General features: G+C 36.7%; 2 protein-coding genes across 4 annotated transcripts in view; one reads left to right on the top strand and one right to left on the bottom strand.

The window, feature by feature from the left end:
* Window positions 1–19,961, top strand: part of LOC136029478 (actin-histidine N-methyltransferase-like) — a 145,974-nt gene that overhangs the window by 28,017 nt on the left and 97,996 nt on the right. For both annotated transcript variants that reach the window (XM_065707902.1, XM_065707901.1), the window contains exons 5-6: window positions 5,381–5,445; window positions 7,384–7,442. In XM_065707902.1, coding sequence (XP_065563974.1) covers window positions 5,381–5,445; window positions 7,384–7,442 — 124 coding nt within the window. The remainder of the gene's footprint in view (window positions 1–5,380; window positions 5,446–7,383; window positions 7,443–19,961) is intronic.
* LOC136029477 (uncharacterized) overlaps window positions 8,036–19,961 on the bottom strand; it is a 51,794-nt gene continuing 39,868 nt past the window's right edge. For both annotated transcript variants that reach the window (XM_065707899.1, XM_065707900.1), the window contains exons 3-4: window positions 19,820–19,908; window positions 8,036–11,328 (exon numbers count right to left, since the gene is read on the bottom strand). In XM_065707899.1, coding sequence (XP_065563971.1) covers window positions 8,592–11,328; window positions 19,820–19,908 — 2,826 coding nt within the window. In that variant the 3' untranslated portion in view covers window positions 8,036–8,591. The remainder of the gene's footprint in view (window positions 11,329–19,819; window positions 19,909–19,961) is intronic.

The following is a 19,961-nucleotide window of genomic DNA, read 5'->3' as shown; positions in this document are numbered from 1 at the left end:
TTTACCTAGCCAAAACTGTGACTGCTAACAGCGCTATTGGGTGAACTTGAGGAGTGGCGCCTCTCAAGGGAATAATAGCCTAGTAAATGACACAGCATTTACTCTGGCCTCTGATTAAAGATACTTCTTCTGGGTTTGGTTTCTTTCGGTATTTTTCTGGGGGTGGGGGGCTTCCTATCCAAGTTATCTATCATGGGTTGCCTCCCCTTAGCAGCATAATATTTGTAGGTACGGATCGGAGTTAATAGGCTTAAGATGATCTGTGCAGGACTTCGACTCTTCTTGATAGAAGATCATCGTCATGTATCGAAAACGATGTTATGACCAAGATCTGCTCAGGATTGCACAAAGCCTCCATTCAGCCGGAGGTTTTGGGAGCTTCTTGCTTTCCGGTCCTAAGCCAGCGTAAGTACTTCGTGAATACTTGAGAAAATGTGTTTGTCCCCGTCTTGCATTGATTTTGGGACCATTGCTCTTCCTGAGGCCATAATAATATCAGTGATTTAAACAATGTGAAACTAGGATTGTTGCAACGTTAAAAAATGACTATTGTGTCGACTTCTTGACTAACGAATTCAGACGCTTTGGACTGAACTTATTAAGAGTGTCAGAAACTTATATCCCAGGTGTAGGATATGTAGGATGTTGTATGCTAGGTGTTTAAAGAATATGAAACTTGGAATGTTACAACGTTAAAAAACGACCATTGTGTCGATGTTTTGACTGATTAATTCAAACGCTTCGGACTGAAATTATTCGGAGTTTCAGAAACTCATATCCCAGCTGTAGGAAAGATGAAATTAGGTGAAATAGAATTTACTTGGGAATTACGACAATTACTCGGGAAGGAAGCATGGGGTGCATAGGTAGGGAGTAGGGCTCATGGTGAATAAGGATGCTGCCAAGTCTTGATTAGGTTAGGAAGGTATTAATAATAGAATGCTAGTGGTCCATTTTATGACCAAAAGTGCAGGGTATCAGTCATAATAGTATATGGCCCTGCAGAACCGACATATGGAGATAGTAGCGACTCAAATGACACAAATGACAGGTACAGGAACAAATAGACAGGGTCCCACTTGTAAATATGGTATTTTTATTAGAAGATTGTAATGCCCAGGTCGGTAGAAATAGGAATGGATGGTATTCTAGTCTAGATAAAATTGGCATAGGAAAAGAAAAAAAAGTAATGGTTACAGACTGCTGCAATTTGTAAGTGTGGCAATTTATTAATAACCGATACAGTATTTTATCATAAAATGGCCCATAATTTAACATGGTAGTCACATGATGACAAGATTAACCTGATTAATTATGCCATTTTAAACTGAAGGCTGGTACCATCTATACAAGACACTAGGTTATATATGAGTGCTGCTATTGATGTTAAATGTAAAGATCACCATCTAGTAGTGTCTAGAGTAATCCAAAGCTGAAATTTAAGGAGGGTAACTACATCCCGGGAAGCTATTACATTTGTAGACTCCAGGATGAGAGTCTGAACGAAGTTATCCTGGAACAGCTGAACACTAAACTGGAGAGTTCGAAATTTGACAATGTTGAAGATGGCTGGAATAATTTTAGGAAAATAGTTTTCGAAGTCGCTGGTGGTGTCTTAGGGAAGAACATTAGAATCGCAGCTAGGAATGTTAGTTAGAATGCTTTGTGTTTAATGGAGAGGAGAAGGGGCTTTTACAAGAATTATTTGAGACATGGTCATTTGAAAATATGAGGAATGTGAAGAGAGTATAAAGTATTTAGTATGAATTAAGGAGGTGTGAAGATGGATAAAATTGCTGAAGATCTGAAAGATGTAGCTAGATGGGATAATAGTAAAATATTTTATTGACATGTTAATAAATTGAGAGGGAATAGTCAATCTGGACTTTTCCCAGTTAAAGATAGGAACGGGGCTGCAATCAGTGATAAAGAAAGAGTTAAAGAAAGATGGGCAGAAAATTTTGAGAATGTGCTAAACCGTGATAGTGTTACAGGAAAATATATAGAATATAATGAAAAAGTTTGTGACTCTTTGGATTTGAAGGAAGATTTATTTTGTGACGGAGAATTAGTGACAGTACTAAAAGGATTAAAAAATAATTAGACCCGATGTGCTGATAGGGAGATAAATGAAGTTTAACTGTTTCGATTATGAATTTTGTAGATAAGTTACTGAAGATTATGAATATGATTTTTGAAAAAAGGAAAGTAAGTAGCAATTTCAGGAAAGCTCTAATTAAACCCCTCTATGAGAAAGGTGATCGAGTGGGGTAGTTGTAGTAAGATTGACTGTAGTAATTGTGGAGGCATTAGCTTAGCTTCTGTGGGAAGAAAATGAATATACTTTTTAGAATTTTCAGCCCTGTTGTGACAGCACAATCCTGAAATTTCATTTCAACAGTCTAAATAAGTTAGGATTTTAAATTTCCCCACTTTGTTATTACGAAATGAAGATTTTTGCCTCCCAGTTGGCTTTTGTGGTAAAACGGACACATTTCCTTGATAAACCTAAATTTAATTAAATACTTTATAGCAGTAAATACTTGTGTGGCAGACCGCACAAAGTAACTAAAACCTTGTTTCAAGCTTGTTTGCAAAAAGAAACAGTCTTAATAATTTAAAACTTATTAAAAATGAAACTATTAAAAACCAATTAAAAAAAATAACTTTCGTCCCAGCCCAAACCAGAGCAAGTGGACCCAACCACAAATCCACCACTACGTCAGGGGGGCGTGCTCCCCCGCGCCCCCTTCTGGATCCGCCACCGGTTAAATCTGAATGATTAATATATAGTTGTTTGGGACCACTCCCAATCCTGAATGTCCCCTAAATAAGGTCCTCGAATTTCACAGAATACATTCTTGTGATTGGGATGTATTCCCAATAACAAGGATGTAAAATCCAGAAGGATTTTACATCCTTTCGGTTTTCAACGAAGTGTAGCATCATTACTCGCTTTGTGTCACGTAGCGTGCTATTTAGATTATAGCTCTTAGTTTAAACTTTTGTGGGTTGCATGGTTTCTTTAATGCTAGATAATATTATTTCTATGCTGATTGGATGAGTTATACAACCTGGAGTTCCTCTAATTTTGAAGAACGGGGAGTTTGCATAGCCTAGGGCATTTGGCCCAGGGGCTGCGTGTGCCATGCTATTCTCGGAGCGACATTTATTGGATTGAGCAAATCCAATTATTTGAACAAATTGGTTATCTCTTATTTTTTTATCCCATGACATTGCGGTATATGGAGGAGGCACATGGGGCCTTGGAGGTTTTGGGGGTCACAGGTACATTTTACTTTGCGAATAATACGTATTCAACTTCCTCGCAAGGCCTCAGTTCTAAATATTTAAGATATGTCTTCCGTTCCTGCTAAAATATGTCTGTATAAAGTGGGCTATCGCATGGGTGTCATCTTTGGGCTGTGTGGCCACGTCCCCCATGCGAGCACATCTTTTCACCTTTTGATCATTCTTAGGGAAATGGATATCTCAAAATTTTTTACTAGGCCATTGTGGTGACAGGGGTAAAAGGGCACTGGAGGAGGGCTGTGTGCTCTCCAATACGATTCGGTCCTTAAAAAGAGGCTGGAACTTTGAATTGCCGATTGACTAAGGTGACTCCCAAGTTTCTACAACCACTTCTCTGCAAATTGACTCGCGAAACATAATAATACATAAGAGACACGTCGCTCTTTACTTAGTCGCTGTTAGTGTGTGGCTGTTCTCTAATTAATCTTCAGTTACTCAAGGTAAAATCAAACTGTCTTGATTTTGATTTTCTTGCTTCTAACACTTGTTTCTATACGGCAACCGTGACAACCCTGTTAGTCTTGCTTTGAGCAGTTTTTCTTGCCAGATCACGACATATCCATTAGCTGCTATAATTGACTTCCTGTAATTAATGTCCGCTTTAGAGGCTAAAGTTTCCTACAGACGAACACAATTTTCAAATTCTCAATAAAAGTGAAAGTTTAAACAGCGGAAAAGATTGAGTTTTTCATAACGAAAGTTGTCAAAATAAGTTTCTTCTGTAAAAATTCTTTTTTGAATTCTGATCAAAACCCTTGGTCACTCCTAAAAAATTTGTCTTACCAAATAATAGACTGTAAGTCACATCGACTTCGGTAACACAAAAGGCGTTTTATGGTAAAAAACATAATTCTCACAAAACATCGGGAAAACTCTGCTTCGATGGTCCCCGAGTTTTTTTTTGGGGTTGCTCCGAATTTCCTCGCGTGATAATTGATTTCCTCGAAATTTTTTCAGAGATTAACGTTTGAAAACAAACGAACGCTAACGTGAAATTAAGTTATTAGTCATTGTTAATTTCCGGGGAGATTTCGGAGGCTCCAATTTTCTCTAGATGAAATCCATGGAAATCCAGAAGAATCAGGGGTAGAGGAAGCACTGACTAAACAGTGTTTGAACTGTGCTCTGGGTTGTTTTTTTTTGTTTTTTTTTTTTTATCAATAAGACCTGTAATTTGTCCAAAGGAAATTTAGTTTTAGGTATATAGAAAGGCGGAAAAATATTATGGTGACAACGGCTCTGTTTCCCAACTATTTACGTGGTTTGGGAAAGAGTTTCCGTACCCAACATATTCTGGTACAAAAAAAAGTGAAACTGCTAAATATCTGAAAAACAAGATAAAATCTTCGAAAACGTATGAGATCAATCGGTAAAGCTTGCTTACTTGGAGGAGAATGGCATTAAATTTCCGTTCTAGAAAATATGTTACAGAACTCTTTAGGAGTCACCGCAGGAGACTTTGTTGCAGAAAGCTATAGCTAGAAGTCCTTTAAAATGCTTGCATATTCTTCAACATATTCTTAGGCTGATGTAAGAGGAAAATATTGAAGCATGGACGACCTTATTGGTTGAAGATGGATTGAATTTCCTGAAGCTCGGATTGGCTGATCTAAGAATGTTTCCTTGAATCATGGATTCCCCAAGCCCACAAGCCAGATTTAACCCTTTTTTCATAATCAAGCCATTATCCGGACGGCCCATATTCAAGTTTTTTATATAAAAATAACTACTAAAACTACAAAAGCTACAATCAGAGCTGTATTCGGGGGGGGGGGGCTCAGTTTGCCCCCCCCTGAAATGTTTCTCTGGCTCATACAAAAGTAACAGAAATAAATGTAAGCAAGCTTTGTTTCATTTTATAAAGTTTTTCTGGTACCCCCTCCCCAAAAAATATGCTGGATGTGGCGGTAGTGACTACAATCATAGTAATGCTAGTTTTAAAGTTTTCTTTTAAAGTTACATGTAAATAAGGTGTTATGTGTCATTGAAAACCTGTCAGGTCAAAACATTCTGGGAATTGCCTTACATTGATGATATAAATTCTTATTTGTACTTTTTTCTTTTCCAGAAGAAATCGTGAAGATCTATGTAAGCATAGCTAGGCAGTATTCTTATATCTTCAAGGTTATACAGGTATGTATTATATAACCATAAAGTAAAATAATCTGCGCCGTCTAGCATTCTGACTCCCCAACTAATCCATCGTTTTTCTTGATAACAAAAAAAAAAAAATTATAATTTCGCCTATCCGAAGTCAGTTCCTGAAGAATGTTGTTAATCATTGTTGATTTCTTGTCTCCCATTATAGCCGGCAAAATGTAGCCATTTGTGATTAAAGTTCATTTGACCTTAAGTAATTACAAAATAACCTACTTATAGTCTCTGTACCGCATAGAGGTCATATCTCGTATTTTTCCCTTTTCTGAAATAATTACTAAAAACCATTTGCTAAGCTATTCTCCAAATGAGAATAAGGAGTGCTGTGGTAATCAGGAGGATCAAAGTTTGGTTGAATACCCATTACCCTGCTGAAACTCCTATTGAGTAACCTTTAAAATATTTTTTGGCAATTATCTCAAAATTTTGAAAATTTCAGATTATAAGGGTAATAGGGTGTTACATGGGTTGTTATTTAGCGTACTTTTGCGGCCATTGCTAGACTATTTCATGATATAACTGGAAATTGAAAAAGTAAAATTCCAAAAAACATTAGCACATATTTTGAACAAAATGCAAGGATTATGTAGATCGATTCCGAATAATTTTTACAAGGAAGGTTACTATCTTATAGTTATGTCTTATAGACTGTTCCTGGCTGATTTTTGTCTCCTACAACCCTATTCCTTTGCTTGTCAAGTTACTTCTTAACTTTTCATGTTATTTGTTAACTAACTCCTTTTACCCGTCTCTCATTTACTCTTTTGTTTGTCGAGTAACTTTTTAACTTTTAAATGTTTACCCTTTTGCTTACTCCTTTGTTTGTTAAGTTACTTCTTATCTTACCAAGTTACTTTTTTACTTACTCCTTTACCTGTTGCTCATTTACTTTACTTGTGTTGTTTACTTGCTTTGCTTGTCAAGTAACTTCTTTACTTACTCCTTCACCTGTTACTCATTTACTTCTTTACTTATTTCTTTACTTGGCAAGTTGCTTCTCAACTTGCAAAGTTACTCATTAACTTACTCAATTATCTGTTACTCATTTACTTTCTTACTAGTCAAACTGCTCCTTAACTTGCCAAGTGGCTTGTTAACTTACTCCTTTATCTGTTACTCATTTTCCACTTCTTAGCTTATCAAGTTACCCCATTACTTGTCAAGCAACTTGTTAACATGCTCGTCTACCTCATACTCATTTCTCCTTTATTTACTTTGTTAATTGTCCTTTGTTGTGCTTATACAGTGTATAAAAATGCAGCAATCTTGGAAACCTCATCTTAGGTTGCAATTTTTTCTGATAGGCAACAAGCACTGGAACAATCGTTTTTTTTTATGAGAAATGTATGTGAAGTTTCAAGTTGAAACTAAGAAAAACACATAGTTAAGTGGGTTTGGATCCACGTTGGAAAAGATGTATTTTTTTTTTTTTAAGAAAAATTTTATAAATTCCTGGATGAACGCCAATTGAAAAACAAAGCATTGTCGCACTGACCGGATGTTAGATATACAACAAATTTTGCTATCGCCGCAAATACATGAGTTTGAATGCTCTTCTTAGAATAAAATAAGAACCAAATACAATTAAATTAAGCCAAGTCGTCGGTCAGTGCTCAAAAAAAAAAGTTCACTTCAAAAGGTTAGATTTTTTTTTTCTTTCTGAGCACTGAGGACGACTTGGCGGAGGTCCATTTTGAAATATTTGCTTGTTTCTACTGGCTGACAAAATCCTTGTTTTTTCTCACCAATTTGATTTGATTTTTCATTTATTATATCCTTTCTCTTCTTTGTTTCATACGTCAATTTGGTTCTACCCTCGAATTGTGTTATGCGCGATATTTTTCAGTAAAATCATGTCATTTGTCGTTATTCTGGCTTAATAATTTCTCTCTTATCAAGTTCTATTTCTTAAAGATGTCAACTGACGCAAGACTCAAAAATCTAAGGAGTGGTTTCACTTATGATCGATTTCGGTAAGTTGCTATCTTTGACTTCCAGTCGTTTTCCTCCTTTTCTCCTCTTTCACTAGTGCCTTTAATGAGCTAAGTTGTTTTCAACACGATTTTCATACTTGGGATATGGGTTTAGTTCTCTGCTACTAAGCTAATCACGGCTAATATCAACCATAATTATCACATGGAGATGTGTATTTTAAAACCCCTCCCTCCCGAACACTTGGGTTTCTATTTTAAGATTTCTACTCGCCTCTTTATTTTGTTCTCATTTTTTCTTTTCTTTTTTTGGCGGTTTTACTTATTAAAATGGGTTTTGAGATATAAAGTACTATGTAGCTTATTTTGAGCGTTTAACTATGTTGTTTTTTCTTAACATGAAGTTGGATAGTAGTTTTGCAAGGGTTTGTAAGTATTCTGTAAATCTCCTGTTTTTTCTCTTTATTTCTATTATGCTAATTAAAATACAAAGGAAGATTAGATTTGTGATACTTTTTCGCGTCTTTTGAAATTTCAGTTATACTTTTTCTTTTTATTGCCATTAAGTTTGACAGAGGTTTAAGCGTGTTACCACCGCTGTATACTTGAAGTCTAGAATGGAATGCAAACACCGGTTGCGGACAGAATAAATTATAATTCAACCAAAAACAAAAATCTTGCAACATGACTATCATTTATTTTCTGCCTCTCTTGCACCTATTGCACATATTTGTTAAAGTCAGTATCGGCTCACTGGTTTTTACTTTCTCTGAAGTAATTAACGAAAAAAAAATATCCAGTGCACGTTTAAACAGTTGCCAAGGACGACTTTATAAGCCACTAGAATAAATAGCAAAATACAGTTGTTTCTATAATACATATCGGTATTGCCAGATATTGTGTATTTGTGTCGTTTAGGCGCTTTTAAGGTGGATGCATACTCGATTGCTAAGTTTGCATGAATATTTTTTCTTTTTGATTAATTGTATCCTTGGTGCGTTTTAGATAAAAAAAATAGTGCTTTTTATCGCTGTTCTATCTGATACCATGTATCTGGCAACACAAATATGTAGATATATATACATAGATTCACAAAATGTGAGTCTTCGCTTGATGGACAACACTTTCGTCTAGTTACAGTTGATAGTTTTGATTACATCTAAATCTCACAATTCATAGTTAATAATTTAATCACTTCCAAACAGATCGCCCTAACGTTCCCCAGAAACCATTTTTCCTATAGCTAGAATTGGCATTAAATATTGTTTCAGAGGTGCTTGACGTCTCTGAATCACCATTCCCTGCCAGAGTGGCATTTTCGATGGCACGCCTGATTAAGTGTGATGCCCTAACTCCAGATTGCACTTTACGATTTCTCTTCCACAAAATTATAAATATAACTAAAAATACAACCAGTGCAAATACGCCAATAGCTGAGCTGGCAATAATAGCGCCGCGTATTTCCACCGGTATGTCTATAAACTTTGTTCTTTCTGCTTCGTCCTCGTCATCAAGGATGAAGCTTGTAGTATTTGGGATAGTTGTTTTCTCTACCTCCTCGCTTTCTTCTACAGAAGTATATTCTGTTCTATAAAAAGTTTTTTGAGTTCGATTAGATTTCATTGATTTCTCTTCGAGGCGCTTTCTATGTATTGGGCGATGACTTCCGTATGAGTGGCCACGTCCAGCATCAAACTGTCCATATTCCCCAACACTACCCGGCGGACTGTACTGTTTTAGTATTTTCTTTGTTGATGGGAAATTGTTTGTTTCCGTGGTGATAGGTGATTCTCTATCTTCTTTAACTTCTTGAACATTAGTTCTTGATTTTGTTGTATTCACCTCAGGTTTGGCTCTAGGAGACCATTTGCTTTTATTCGTTGCTGGGATTTCAGTAGTTGTTTTTATTTCATCTGATTTCAGCGTTGTTGTCGTGTTTCTGTCAAAAATTGCAGCAAATAAATTTGAAGGTTTCTTCAAAAGAATTTTAGTATCGCTACTGGACTTTAAAAGATCAGAAAGGCTTACAGGCTTTATTTGTGTCATATCAAAGGCAAGTTTTTTGTTCTCATTCCTTTGTGCTGATGATTGAAGAAGCACTATAGGAGTTGATGAGATTTCCGTTTGATTTTGTTTTTCTTTTATTTCGTGCTTGACGGCTTCTTGTTCTGTTTCTATTTCTGTTTCTATTCTTAATCCTTTTTTTAAAAATTCTGGTAGCGATAAGCCGTTTCTTTGAAGAATTTCACTTAAACTTTCTCCTTGTGAACTTTTCAGTAAAGATTTTACGTCTCCTGGTTTTATAATAGTCACTTTTTTTTCTTTGTCCACCAAATGTGGCGAATCTTTCGAAGCCACTTCATTATTTTTCTTGCTAGTTTCAATCTTACCTCTCTCACCATTATCGGTGTTTCCTTCACTTTCTCCTGGTTTTGCGTCTTTCCTTTCTTTACTATTATCTCTAATGCCGCTTGTCTTATTCTTTTGAATGTGCTTCTCGCTATATTTTAAGAGCTCTTTCATATCCTCCATGTGTTCGTTTTTGTCATCTTTATTTTCTTCTGATTCCCTCGTCCGTTTACTAGCTAATTCAATTGACCCTTGTGATGTTTTCTGTGTCACAGCAGTAGCCTTTATTTTTGGATCTTCTATTTTTCCCTCACGAGATATTTTCTTATAGTTGCTTATATCTCCACCTCCCCTGACATTTGAAGGTGTTGTCGCTTTAGGCTGCTGAGAATAAATAATAGCAGTCTTAAATGTTTTAGCCAACGGCAGATCCTCTTCATCAGCTTCTATTAGAGAATTTATAGTTGTATTAATGATATTAATGGTTTCGTCTCTATTCTCTCTACTATTCCTACTTGCTGCAAGATTTAAAAGTGGCTCTGTACTTGGAGATGATTGGTTCCTCATATTTTGTTCTTGTTCCTCCGAATAATCATCGTCATAGTATTCTTCTTCACTTTCCTCTTGAATTGGCTTGTGGGTATAGAGATCACGAATAGGGTGGTGAGTAAAATTGTTTGAGATTGTATCTCCTCTGATGTGGGGTTTTATTCTTGCAAAAATAGATGCTGCGCTAAGTCCATAGTCAGGTCTGTGATGTGTGTTATAGTGATCTTGATTATGTTTAGGCACCCCATTGTAAAAAGAGCCACGATTAGCTGCGGGCGGTCTAGGAGGGGGAAGAAGGGGTAGCTTTGTCCACGTAGGCGGTATTCCTGTTGCAGCTACTAATGTTGGTGACTTTGGGCTTGTATCTTCCGAAAAATATTCTTCTTCATTTTCCTTTTCTTCGATGTTCATCTCCTCAGAGGAACCTAGATCTGTTCTAGTTGTTTTATCGAGACGACTTTCATTGTTTCTTCGTTCTTGCACAGTCTCTTTGCTTGAGTTTTGCGACAGTGCTTCGTCTTCCATCATAGAGATAGAACCTATATCACGGTTTTCATACTCTTTTTCTTCAGTTGTGTCTTTCCATGGATTGACTTTCATGTCTTTATCTAAGATAAACGGTTTTTCGAGGTTATTACCAGCTGATGAAGCGTGACCTAGCAACTGTAAAAGCTGCCTTTCGGTTGAAGAGATAAATATTTTTGAGTTTTCTGCTTTTTGCTCATCATTTAGTTGATCCTCTAAAGATTCTATGTTTCCTGCTGTGTATAAAATTTGCCCTCTAATCCCTGGTGCAATTGCTTGTCCTGTTGGCACTTTTATCGGCACTCCGTTTTGTTGAAAATACCTATCGTCATAGATATCTTTGTGGAAGTCATCAAGAGGCGATGTCAGGGATCTAAAGTTATCTCCCTGTGTTCTGTAGAAAGGACTCTGCTGGAAAGTTGAACGCCATGGGTCGATTGATTGGGTCTTCTGTCCAAATTGGGGATGGTAATAAGGTGACTGGGTAGAAGTAACTCTGATAGGCCTGAAAAGAAATATCGTATGTATATGGTATGGAGAAGAGGATCAATGCGTTATTTTATAATGACCAATCATCATTAGGCGTATCTCTTAAACGTTATTTGTAACCTTAGGTACGAACCTTGCTTAGGGGGAGGACTAGAAGATTTCTCAAAAAGCGATGGGGGTGAAATAACTACAAAAAACTTTCGAAACCAATTCTTGAAATTACCCTTGGGGGGGGGGGTGCACAGGCCAAGGGCATTCCTAGGGTTGGGAGCACCCGGGTTTTTCTTTCATCTTGGCCGTGGTGCTGGAAAAAAAAACACAAAACATATACAATCAAAATATTCCATTGAGAAAAAAAATTATTTCAAAGAAAGTTGACATGCTATCCACTTTCAAAAATCCTTGCTCATTTTTGCTCGACGACACACGACAAACCAATCAGTACCGTAGGGAAACAAGGAAAAATTACTAGCCCCAAAAAACCAATCGGTAATATGGGAAAAACCGATCAATTTTTCCTTGGTACCAATATGTTTTGAGCGTATCCTCATGCTTCTGAACAGAATATTACTCTTATTTATGGTAATTTATGTTCATTTTATGTTTGACTTGATTACCATATTCATTTAATCTCTGTTCATTATGGGTTTCATCTATTCGTTCATATTAATTTCGGACTATTTATTCCAAAAACTGTTATTTTTATATTATTATTGGTACTTGTCAGTTATTCGAAACACACCAAAGAAGTGAAATTAGGTTAATCCTAATGACATATAACAAAACATGATGATAAAATAATACTTCAGAAACAAAATTATGGAGACCTAACATAACCCAACCTAACGTAACCTAACCTACCCGCCCCCCTCTAATGTGTAAGCATACAACCCAAATTATACAAGTCCAATGTATTCTTATCAGTCCAATGCATTGTATCATCCGTGACTCGTTTTTGCAGCTATGAAACCAGTTTTCTGAGATGTAACCTAAGCGTATTTCTTGAATGCGTTTCGAATAACCGATAAGTACCATGTTATTTTGTATTATGTCATTATTGTTATATTATCATCATACCATTGGTATAGCTGTTGCACATTATATTTCTATTATTTTATGAAGTTAATTGACATGAAAAGATCAAGTCTTGAGCTAGTAATCCCATTTATCATGTATGCCAGCAAAGGGTTGACAGATCTGAAGCTGCCCTCGTCTTTGGACCATCTGATGTATTTTCACTTTTTATACTTAAATTGAATGAATGCCAACTTCATTCTTCTGTAAAAGTGGCAGGTGTAATCTAGGCTGTTGTAAAGTAATTTAAAAATCATTAATAACTGCTAAAACTTACGCAAAAGTTGTTCACTTACGACTGTAATGTTTTTTTTTTTAATCCTTGAAAATAAATATCTTTGTATATATCTTTTTAGGGGGGGGGGCTTCAAATTTTGAAAACCACAAAACTGGTGAAGTATAGAAGTTTCAGAAATTGTGGGGTAAACCGTACAAATCTAAATTCTGGGTGAGGGATGAGTTCTGGATCCTATACATATTGAACACCTTCAGGGCTCATCGCAATGTAAATATATTGTATGAACTCCGAAACTGCATGTTAATTTTCTTCTGAAAATCACTAAAAATCTATATGAGCTCCAAAACGCTATTGAAAGCCCGAGTACCCCTCCTCCTACAAAAAAAACTTTCTGGGTAGCGTTGCCTATAGTAAAGGCCATACGGATCCAATGTTTTATTTTTTCTCCAGATGTACTTCGTATGGAAGGGATCTTCGTATAAACTTCAGAGGGGATTCATTCGATTGGAAATCGGAAGTTCTAGTTCCCTTTTTAAGAGTCAAAAGAGAACGGAGGGCAACTGGTCCTCCCACGCCCATTTTCCCCCAAATACAGCCGATAAAAATTTTGAGATAGTCATTTTGTTAAAAAATAGTCCAAAGATCAAATAACAAAAACTCCAGGGTCGACGAAACCCCTCAGGGCCCGGGGGCAGGCGTTGTAAGTTATGCCCTTGGGGCATATAGCGTTCTTATAGAAGAAATGCTCATATAAACTTCAGAGAGGTTACATTTGACTGGAAATTTGAAGTTCTAGTTCACTTTTTAAGAGTCAAAAGATATCAGGGGGCAACTAGCCCCCACGCCCTTTTTTCCCTAAAGCCATCTCATAAAAATTTTGAGATAGCTATTTTGTTAAAAATAGTTCGATTATCCGATAATAAAGACTCTGTGGTCGATAAAAACCTCCCAGGGCCCAGGGCCAGGCGTTGTAAGTTATGCCCTGGCTGCATTTAGGGTTCTTATAGAAATGACGCCCATATAAACTTCAGAGAGAGCTCATTTGGTTGGAAATTGAAAGTTCTGAGCCACCTTTTATTAGTCAAAAGAGATCAGAGGGCAACTAGCCTCCCACGCCTTTTTTTCCCCAAATACATCCGATAAAAATTTTCAAATAGCCATTTTGTTGAAAATTATTCAAAGATCACATAACAAAATATCCAGGGTCGACACAACCCCTAGGGTCCGGGGGCAGGCGTTGTAAGTTATACCCTGGGGCAAATATGGTTCTTATAAAAGGATACTCGTATAAACTTCAGAGAGGGCTCATTTGATTGGAAATTGAAAATTCTAATTAGCTTTTTACGACTCAAAGAGACCAGAGGGCAACTAGCACCCCACGCCCTTTTTTCCCCAAATGCATCCGATTAAAATTTTGAGATAGCTATTGTGGTAAAACTAGTTCAAACATCCGATAATAAAAACTCAGGAATCGATAAAACCTCCAAGGTCCAGGGGCAGGCGTTGTAAGTTATGCCCTGGGGCCATATATGGTTCTTATAGAAGGGATGGTCGTATAAACTTCAGAGAAGACTCCTTTGATTGTGGATTAAAAGTTCTAGTTTGCTTTTTAAGAGTCAAAAGAGATCAGAGGGCAAACAGCCCTCTACGTTCCTTTTCCCCCAAACACATCCGATAAAAATTTTGAGATAGCCATTTTCTTATAAAAGGTCAAAACACCGGATAACAAAAATTCCGGTGTCGACTCAAGCCCCTAGGGCCGGGGGGCAACATGTTTTAAGCTATGCCCCGGGGGTATGTAAGGTTTTTATGTAAGGGGAGGTCGTATAAACTTCAGAATTGGCTTATTTTACTGGAAAGTGAAAGTTCTGGCTACCTTTTTTAAGTCAATATCTACCCCCTCCCCCCCACACACACCTTCTTTTCCGCAAATGCATCCGACCAAACACTACGCGTTAACGAACTGTAGTAAGGAGTGACCCGGCTCAATAGTAACCGAAACTCAAAAAACGTTATTTTGATACCAATAGTTATATCAAAAGAATCGCATTTTAATGTTGATCTTAAATATATAAGTTTCATCAAGTTTAGTTATACCCTTCATAAGTTACGAGCCTGAGAAAATCTGCCTTATTTTAGACAATAGGAGGAAACACGCCCTGAAAGTCATAGAATCTTAACGAATATCACATCATTAGATTCAGCGTATCAGAGAATCCGGCTGTAGAAGTTTCAAGCTCCTATCTACAAAAATGTGGAGTTTTGTATTTTTTGCCAGAAGACAGATCACGGACGCGTGTTTATTTGTTTGTTTGTTTTTGTTTTGTTGTTTTTTTCCCAGGGGTGATCGTGTCCACCCAGTGGCCCTAGAAGGTCGTGAGAGGGCTCGTTCTAACGAAAATCAAAAGTTCTAGTGCCCCTTTTGAGTGACTTTTTCCCCAAAGTCACCATATCAAAACTTTGAGATTGCTATTCTGTTCAGCTTAGTCGAAAACCTATTAACTATGTCTTTGGGGACAACTTTATCCCCCACAGTTCCCGGGGGAGGGACTGCAAGTTACAAACTATGAATTTCCCATGGATTCCCATGAATCCTCATGGGATTCATATGAATCCATGAATTTTCCATGGATTCATATGAATTCCCAGGATTTTCTGGCATTATTAAAAAAAAAAAAAATTAGAAAATAAATAATAATTTTTCAATTTGAAGTAATGAGCAGCTTTAAAACCTAAAACGAATAGAAAATATTACGTATATAAGGGAGTTCGTCTCCTCCATAATACCTTGCTCTTTACGCTAAAGTATTTTTAGTAGTTTCAGCTATTTATTCTGCGGCCTTTGTTATTCAAGGATCATTCTTAAAGAATAGGGACAAAATTCAAGCTCTAGTGTAAAGAACGAGTTATTGACGAGGAGGCAAACCCCCTTATATACGTGGTAAAAAATACACAAAAACAGAAGTTCATTACGTAAATTAACTCGTAAATTACGTATATTTAATACTAAGAAAAACGTTCGTAAAAAAAATTCTTGTTGCATTTTTAAGTAACCAAAAATAGGAGGGCAACCAAGTCCCCCCCACCCCGCCCCTTTGTTTTATCAAAATCGTCCGATCAAAACTATGAGAAAGGTATTTAGCAAAAAAAGAATTAATGTGCAAATTCCGTTTTAATTATTCATGTGTGGTGAGCCAAAATCAAAACATGCATTGATTCAAAAGCGTTCTGAAATTAAATAAAAAACAAGTTTTTTTTTTAACTGCAAGTAAGGAGCGACATTAAAACTTATAACGAACAAATTATTCCGTATATGAAAAAGGATTGTCCCCTCCTCAACGCCCCGCTCTTTACGCTAAAGTCCGATTCTTTGTCACAACTCTACTTTTTAAAACAACAAAAAATTTAGCGTAAAGAGCGAGGTGTTAAGGAGGGGGCAACCCCTGTCATATACGGAATAATTTCTGTTCGTTTTAAGTTTTAATGTCGCTCCTTACTTGCAGTTAAAAAAAACTTTTTTTTTATTTAATCAATAGAAGGGATGCTCGTATGAACATTAAAGAGGACTCATTTGGTTGTAAATTGAAAGTTCTAGTTCACTTTTAAAGAGTCAAAAGAGACCGAAGGGCAACTAATCCCCCTCCCTCATGCCCTTTTTCCTCAAACTCATCCGATAAAAAATTTTGGATAGCCATTTTGTTAAAAATAGTTCAAAAATCAGATAAAAAAACGGAGTTTGCGTCGCCGGAGTCGACGCAAACACCCGGAGCCCGAAGGCCAGTGTTTTGAGTTATGCCCTGAGGGCGTAGAAGGTTTTTACGTAAGGGGAGGTTGTATGAATCTCAGAAGTGGCTAATTTTGTTGAAAATTGAAAGTTCTAGTTATCTTTTTAAGAGTCAGTATCTACCCCTCCCATACTCACACACACCCTCTTTTCTGCAAATGCATCGGATCAAAATTTTGAGATTGCCAGTTTATTCAAAATAATCCAGGGATCAGATAACAAAAACTTCGGGGTAAACATATTCCCTCCTAGAGCACAGGGGAAGGGTCGTAACTTTTGCCCAGGGGGCATATAAAGTTTTTCACGGAAGAAGTGGTCGTATAAACCTCAGAGGGGACTCAAATGATTAGAAATTGAAAGTTCTAATCCCTTTTTTAAAGATTCGACAGTGATCCGATTGCAACTAGCCACCCCCCCTCGCCAATGGCCTTTTCCCCAAATGCGTCCGATTGAATTTTTTATATGGCCATTTTGCTCAAAATAAACCAAAGATCATATAACAAAGACTTCAGGGATAACAGCTCACCAAAACCTCGGAGCAGGTGTTGTAAATTACGCCCTGGGGCATATAAGGTTTTTAAGGAAGGAATGGTAGTATAGACTTCGGAGGGGGCTTATCCGATTTGTAAATCAGAATTTTTAGTGCCATTTTTAAGAGTCAAAAGCGATCGGAGGGCAACTATTTCTTCCAAGACCAATTTTCCCCCAACAGTATCTCATCAAAATTTTGAAATAGCCATTTTGTTCCAAATAGTTTAAAGATCGAATAATAAAAACATAGGCGATGAAGGTAGCCCCCCAGAGCCCAGGAGAAGTTTTTTGTTAGGGGTGGTCGTGTAAACATCAGAGGTGGCTCATTTGATTGGAAATTGAAATTCCTATTTATATTTTTAAGAGTCATCTAAAGTGATTGGCGGGTATATACACCCCCCTGCCATCTTTTCCCAAATGCTACTGATTAAAATTTTAAGATATCCATTTTGTCTGAAATATTCCAACGATCAGGTGACGAAACTTACTCACCCCCAAACCTGGGGGAAGGGTTGTAACGTATGCCCCAGGGGCATATAAAATTTTTACGGAAAAGGTGGCCGTACAAACTTCGAAGGGGACTCAAATGATTAGAAATTGAAAGTTCTAGTTTCCTTTTTAAGAGTCAAAAGTAAACCCATGGCAACTAGCCTCCCTCCCACCAATCCCAAGGCCATAAGGCTCCAGTTTTTTTCCGAAAGCACTTCATATGCAAGTGATGGTGTTATAAACTTCGGAAGGGGCTCATTCCATGGAAATACCCCCTTTCCACGCCCTCTTTTCTCCTAACACATCCAATCAAAATTTTGAGATGACCATTATGTCTGAAATAGTCAAGAGGTGAAGTAATTAGCATAATTTTTCCTCGGGGGTTGACAAAACATTCCCCAGGGCAAGGGCTGTCAGTTGTGCTAGCTGTCCATTGTCCACATAAGCTTTTTATCGAAGGGGTAGTCGTATAGACTTCGGAAAAGCCTCATTCGATTTACATTGGAAGTTCTAGCTCCATTTTTAAAAGTCAAGGGTAATCAGAGGGTAGGTAACACCCCCACCCCCACGCAGTGAGAGAAGGAGGCAAGACCCAAACTCTTGTTCGTAGTGATTTTTGTTCATTTCAAGCATGATTTGCATATTAAATTTAAGTTTCACTGTTTTTAAGATTTACTTATTCATTTATATTAGTACATATTGTAGGTTTCTATGCTATGATAGTTTTTTTTTATTTCTGTTCGTTTTGGGTTTCATTTATTCTTTAATAGTAATTTCTTGTCGTTTCTAGTTTAAATTTTAACAGTTATTTGTATCTGCTGATCTTATGTTTAACATGGCCTTTACTTTTCTTTGAAAAACTTCTTTTTCGGAAAGTTTTTTTTTTTTTAATTCAATTCCAAAGAAAGACTTAAAAGTCATAGGGTTTTATCAGGTCTGTGTTATTGGGAAGCTGAAGCTATGTTTATGCTTAACTAAACTTTGTAATTGGACTGTTTTCTTCAAGCTTGACTGTAATTTATTTTTAGTAATTCTTGTAAACCTGAAAGCTAATTGACCATAAAGCTTCAAAATACAGCTGAGAAAAAATCGACCAAAAGAAATCAACCCAAAAGAAAGAAATGTTGATATAACGTTTTTGTGCTATTGAAGTAGTCCTGGTTTGAAGTAGACATAACTTCTCTATGCAGACAATGGGGTCTGGAAAAATTCGGCCAACACCCCAAAAACTCCCCAGTGAAAATTTAGCCCCAGTGGACCCCCCCCCCCGTACGGAAAATCTTCCCCCGACAGTTCGTCCCTGGGAAATACTCCCCATTTGTAAAATCGATTAGCCAAAGGCAAATGATGACGAATAAGAAGAATGAAGACGAGAAGGGATTAATGAAATTCTACCTATATTCCAAAATAGCCTAAATGTAAAATATATGATGTAGAATTAAATAGTCTGGGGTAATGAACTGTAAGGAAGGAGCGACTGGGGTTAATAGTAACCAAAACTCTTAAAAAAGAGAATTTGGATAAAAGCTAATACATCAAAATAACTTTTTATGCTTATTTCAAATATATAAAGTTTGTTAAGTTCAATGTTACTCTTCAAACACAACGAGTCCGAGAAAATTTGCCTGATCTTTGAACAACTAAGGAAACACTCCCAAAAAGTGAAGAGATATCAACGAAAATGGCACCATTAGATTAGTTTGGGAGACTCAAGATACATAATCCTCTTTATATTTGAAATAGAGCTTTAGCTATTCGACTGGAGAAAATCCATTTCTCGATTGGATTGGAGAAAATTCAGATTTCTGCCCATCCCTAAGAGTTTCCAAAAATAATGCTGCTGATTAGTAGCCAAATATTTCAAATTCAGGATATTGATAGAAAGTATTTTTGGGGAAATATTGAGGGTTTTCAAAGTGGTGAAGTGTTGACCAGCAATAGTTGTCGAGTATGTTGAGCCTGTTACTTGATAGAAAAGCGATGTCTTGCTTAGTGATTTCTGAATCACTAAGCAAGTGATTCAGTTATTTATGCATATTCTACTAAGTCTGGTCAATGTTGCAAACTGAATCCAAATTTTTGTAAATTGTTTAGAGAACACATTAAGCCCTCTACCTCCTCCTATTCTATTTATTTTCTTAACGTTGATTGTTATATCTAAAAATTGTCTCAAATAACAATCTCTACCAATTTCTACAATCATTCGTTCTGTTTGATGAGGCCAAGAAATAAACTAATAAAACATAAGAGACACTTTATTCCTTACCAAGTGTAAGGTAAGTGTAAGTTACCAATCTGTAACTTTAAAAAGTCAAAACGTAAAATATCCAGTTTTGGCTTATTTTTTAGACATCAGAATGATATTATACATAAATATTCATCAGTACTTACTGCGGAGTTTGGAAAAAGGCTTGTCTCCTCTCATTCTCAGGTGGGTGTCTTGGCCCTCGATACCACCGGGAGAGGTCGATCTTTGATTCCTGAAACAAAGATCAAAATATGTTTCATGGATTACTAGGTTAATTATCTATTT

This window comes from Artemia franciscana, chromosome 7 (assembly GCF_032884065.1).
Source record: "Artemia franciscana chromosome 7, ASM3288406v1, whole genome shotgun sequence".
Classification (NCBI taxonomy): domain Eukaryota; kingdom Metazoa; phylum Arthropoda; class Branchiopoda; order Anostraca; family Artemiidae; genus Artemia; species Artemia franciscana.
This window is presented reverse-complemented; position numbering and strand designations above follow the sequence as displayed.